Source organism: Myotis lucifugus, unplaced genomic scaffold (assembly GCF_000147115.1).
Source record: "Myotis lucifugus unplaced genomic scaffold, Myoluc2.0 scaffold_262, whole genome shotgun sequence".
NCBI classification, from domain to species: Eukaryota; Metazoa; Chordata; class Mammalia; order Chiroptera; family Vespertilionidae; genus Myotis; species Myotis lucifugus.
Genome location: NW_005871310.1, coordinates 1,003,992 through 1,008,242, shown reverse-complemented (window position 1 = coordinate 1,008,242; position 4,251 = coordinate 1,003,992). Strand labels below are relative to the sequence as shown.

General features: G+C 52.9%; 1 protein-coding gene across 2 annotated transcripts in view; it reads right to left on the bottom strand.

Annotated features, from left to right (window-relative positions):
• The window catches only part of SCARF1 (scavenger receptor class F member 1), an 11,985-nt gene that overhangs the window by 4,651 nt on the left and 3,083 nt on the right, over positions 1 to 4,251 (bottom strand). For both annotated transcript variants that reach the window (XM_023762828.1, XM_023762830.1), the window contains exons 5-8: positions 2,852 to 2,868; positions 2,007 to 2,225; positions 1,470 to 1,598; positions 364 to 484 (exon numbers count right to left, since the gene is read on the bottom strand). In XM_023762828.1, coding sequence (XP_023618596.1) covers positions 364 to 484; positions 1,470 to 1,598; positions 2,007 to 2,225; positions 2,852 to 2,868 — 486 coding nt within the window. The remainder of the gene's footprint in view (positions 1 to 363; positions 485 to 1,469; positions 1,599 to 2,006; positions 2,226 to 2,851; positions 2,869 to 4,251) is intronic.

The window sequence follows — 4,251 nt, the reverse complement described above, 5'->3', positions numbered from 1 at the left end:
AGCTGAGTTGCCTCCTCCCCCACAGTCTTCCATCTGTGGGTGTCTCTTCTGAGAGACATAGACTCTGCTCAGCCTGGAGGCCACCCGCTGGCCTGTCCCCTTCCGCTGGCCCATGGTCTGTTCCACAAGCCTTGCCCCTAGTTCTCATGCCTGCTGCACATCCCAGCGTCCAGCCCTACCTGCTCATTTCCTGGGTGCTGGCCTGGTGTCTCGGGGAACAGGGACTCTGTCACATCTTAAGGGGACCCCAGAGCATCCATACAGATTTCAGGCATAAGGAATGTCTCTGATGTGGACTCAGACTCCCTGGCAAATGGAGCCCATGTAAAGGGCCGATCTTTCCCGGGTGACTGTACCCTGCACTCTCCTTTCCACCTTACCCAGCTGGCAGGCCCCAGAGACAGGGTGGCAGGGTCCCTCCGGGCATTCACAGGGAGCAGAGCAGTTGTTTCCATGGAAGCCAGATGGGCATGAGACGTTGCAGCTGTGGGTGACAAGGAGAGACAAGCTGAGGCTGGGTGCGAAGGGGTGGAGGTGGGCAGGGAATAGGGCAGCGGTTCTCAACCTGTGGGTCGCGACCCCTTTGGCGGTCGAACGACCCTTTCACAGGGGTCGCCTAAGACCATCCTGCATATCAGATATTTACATTACGATTCATAACAGTAGCAACATTACAGTGATGAAGTAGCAACGAAAATAATTTTATGGTTGGGGTCACAACATGAGGAACTGTATTTAAAGGGCCAGAAGGTTGAGAACCACTGGCATAGGGGAAGGTAGATTTCTGGGCACTGTTCCCCACCCCTGCCATCAGACTTGCCTAGATGATGCCTGGGCAGACTTCTGCCTCAGAGCCACATTCTCAGTACCCCTGACAGCATCTGAGAGAATCCCTCAGCCCCTCAGCCCATCTTCCATGGAAACTACCCCCACGCTGTCCTTTGCCCCCAGCCCCAGGGCGTAACCCTCGGGCAGAGTCCACTTCTCATGAGCCTCATCCCTTACCCACCCAGCACTAATATGAACTAAGCAAGATGCCAATGGCATCAGACATCCTCAGGGTCTGGAAGCCAGCCAGGCCCAGCCCCGCCCCTGACTCTCTGGGCCTTGGTTCTCTCTGCTATAAAATGAGGTCTCTTCCATGTTATTCTAGATCCTGTCCCAGAGGTGGTAAATCTGACACTGGAGACATGGACATGGATTAGGTTTTACTACCTGAAGACCTTAGGGAAACAAGTGGGGTTTGGAGCCCTACCCCTGAATAGCTTCCCCATCTAGCTCGGGAGCCAGGCCTTTTCCATAAGCATTACTCTGAGCCTCCTTTGGAAGACGCAGACCCCACAACAGGAGTTTTGAGGGTGCTGGGTGGGCATATGGAAGGTGGAGAAGCCCAGAAGGGAAGTTAAGGAAACAGCTTGCAAGGAGGCCTGGCCTCGGCCCCCGCCTCTCTGCCAGGGCCCGGTCCTCACCTGGGTCCCCAGTAGCCAGCGTTGCAGACACACTCCCCAGTCACAGCATCACAAGCCCCCTGAACACAGGTGGGGCAGGTGGAGCCACAGCCCTCCCCAAAGGTGCCACTTGGGCAGGGGTCTTCACACCTGAGGTGAGGCAAGACTTGAAATGGGGGACAGGGCAGGCCCGGCCCCCAAAGGGGGCTCTACCCATCGTCCCCCATGCTTCTGGACTCGGGGACCCAACTGTGGGTCCTCAGCAGTGAAGCTCAGGTACAAACAGGGCCTTGAAGCCGGGCCAAAGCCAATAGGTGACCGACTAGAGGTCCCTGGAGGGAGAAGAGGGCAGGCAGCCTGAGTGGCAGGGAGTTGGAAGAGAACCCTGCCCAGGCCCCATCAGCATCCATCTCTCTCCCCTCAGGCTTTGCCAGGTGGCGAGCCCCAGGGGGCTGTGTGAATGTGTGTTTGGGGAGGGGACGCCTACCCCAGAGGGAGCAGCTGGGGTGAGGATTCTGAAGGAAGGTACACCCCATCCTGAGCAGGCTGGCCCCTTACCTGGGCCCCAGCCAGCCAGGGTCACAGCTCGGACAGTGCCCAGTGTCTGGCTGGCAGGCCTCCCCACGCCTGCAGCGGGGGCACTGCTGTCCACAGCTCTCACCGAAGGTACCAGGTGGGCAGGGCTGGAGGCACTGGGTCCCGTTCCAGCCCGGCTCGCAGGACTTACAGCTGCCTGTGTCTGCAGAGCACGGCTCATCCTGCTCGCAGTGGCCACAGCTGGTGGGAAGAGAAGTTCATGGGAAGCTCCTGGAGCAAATGGGAAGGAGTGCCCACCCAGGTCTCCAGGGGCCCTGAGAGCATCCAGGTCCCAGCTAACGCATTCAGGCAGGTTTGAGCCTCAGCTTCCCCAGGTTGTTCTACAAAGAGGCTGGATAAATGATCTCTGTAAACTCTAGTAGGAGTCCAGCCCTCTCCATCTAACCCCTGATTTCAGGACTCATCCTTCCCTGGGTCCCAGGGTCACCAGTTAGAGCAGCCAAGTTATTACCCCAACCTTTGCCTCCCAGCGTCTCCCCACCCTTCCAACCACACCATCCCTGAGGTCTGGCAGGGATGGACCTCAGTAGTTTATCTCCTATCCCATAACATGAAAACGAATAAAAATAAAAGCATTTTAGCCTGGCCAGTGCAGCTCAGTGGTTGAACATCAACCCATGAACCAGGAGGTCAGGGTTTGATTCCTGATCAGGGCACATGCCCAGGTTGTGGGCTCGATCCCCAGTGTGGGGCCTGCAGGAGGCAGCTGATCAATGATTCTCTCTCATCATTGATGTTTCTATCTCTGTCTCCCTCTTCCTTCCTCTCTGAAATCAATAAAAATATTTTTTTAAATAATTGGTTACCTCCCAACACACTGCAACTGAAGCTGCAACCGAAGTATGGTGCCCTTGACCAGAATCGAACCCATGACCCTTCAGTCCGAGGGCTAATGTTCTATCCACTGAACAACCGGTTAGGGCAGGTTTATATTATCTCAATTTCTCATTGATCCGTAATAGTTACTTGAAGTTTCTCCCTCAGATACTTTATTATCTGGGATCATATACTTTGATTAGACTCATTGGTGAGGGTAGAGGGGAGTTCATAAAACCAATTTAGCAGATCCCAACCAGCAGCAAAAAAAAGAGAGAGAGAATAAAAAACATTACAGTACATACATATTATATATTCACATATTGTATATTATATGTGATATACGTAGTAAAGATAAATGTGTTGTCTGGTTAAGCTTTTGCTTCAGATATATATATATATATATATATATATATATATATATATACTAATATATATGGGTGTGTGCGATAGGTGGGATGTAAAACGTGTTATTGTGGGTGGAGTTGGTCAAAGTTTAAAAGTCACTGAGCCTCAAAGGGACCATGGAATCATTTTGTCACGTGATTCATTCTTTATCTGTTTCTAAGTATGGCTTGTTATACTAGTATTGCTATTAACAGTAACCGGATGAAAGGGGTGTGGGAGGCTGGACTTTGGGGCATTGAGGATCTTTTATCCTCCTTTCATCCCATCCTTGTAAATTAAAAAAAAAAAAAAAATACATCTTGTCCTGGCTGGTTTGGCTCAGCGCAGAGAGAATCAGCCTGCGGACTGAAGGGTCCCGGGTTCGATTCTGTCAAGGGCACATGCCCAGGTTGCGGCTCCATCCCCGGTAGGGGGCGTGCAGGAGGCAACCGATCGATGATTCTCTCTCATCATTGATTAATGTTTATGTTTCTCTCTCTCTCTCTCTCTCTCTCTCTCTCTCTCTCTCTCTCTCTCTATCTATCTCATCATCCACCGGCTGCCTCCTGCAGGCCCCACACCGGGGGGAGGAGCAGCAACCCGGGCGTGTGAACCGTGACCTCCTGGTTCGTAGGTCCGAGCTCAACCACTGGCCACGCCCCAGGCCCCTCCTAGGTTTTTATGGAAAGCACCGCAACTTCCTCCCTGAGCCCTCACCGCCGGTCCGCACGCTCCCTCCACCGCTTTCTCCCTCCTCTTCCCCGACCTCTCCCCCTGGGCTCAGGTGCCCTTAGCGACCCCTGCACGCTGTTCTCCCTAAATTGATGTAAAAAGATGAACATAAAGAGCCACCGGGTAGGGCCAGACCGCCACCGCACACCCCTAAACGTGAGTCAAGTTGTGTTTTTTGGATGGTGTTTGTAAATTGTTTTATTTTAAGGGAATGATGATAGGGGGAGGGCTAAGTTGTTATGATTTTTTTTTAGTGCGGTGTTATAGTATG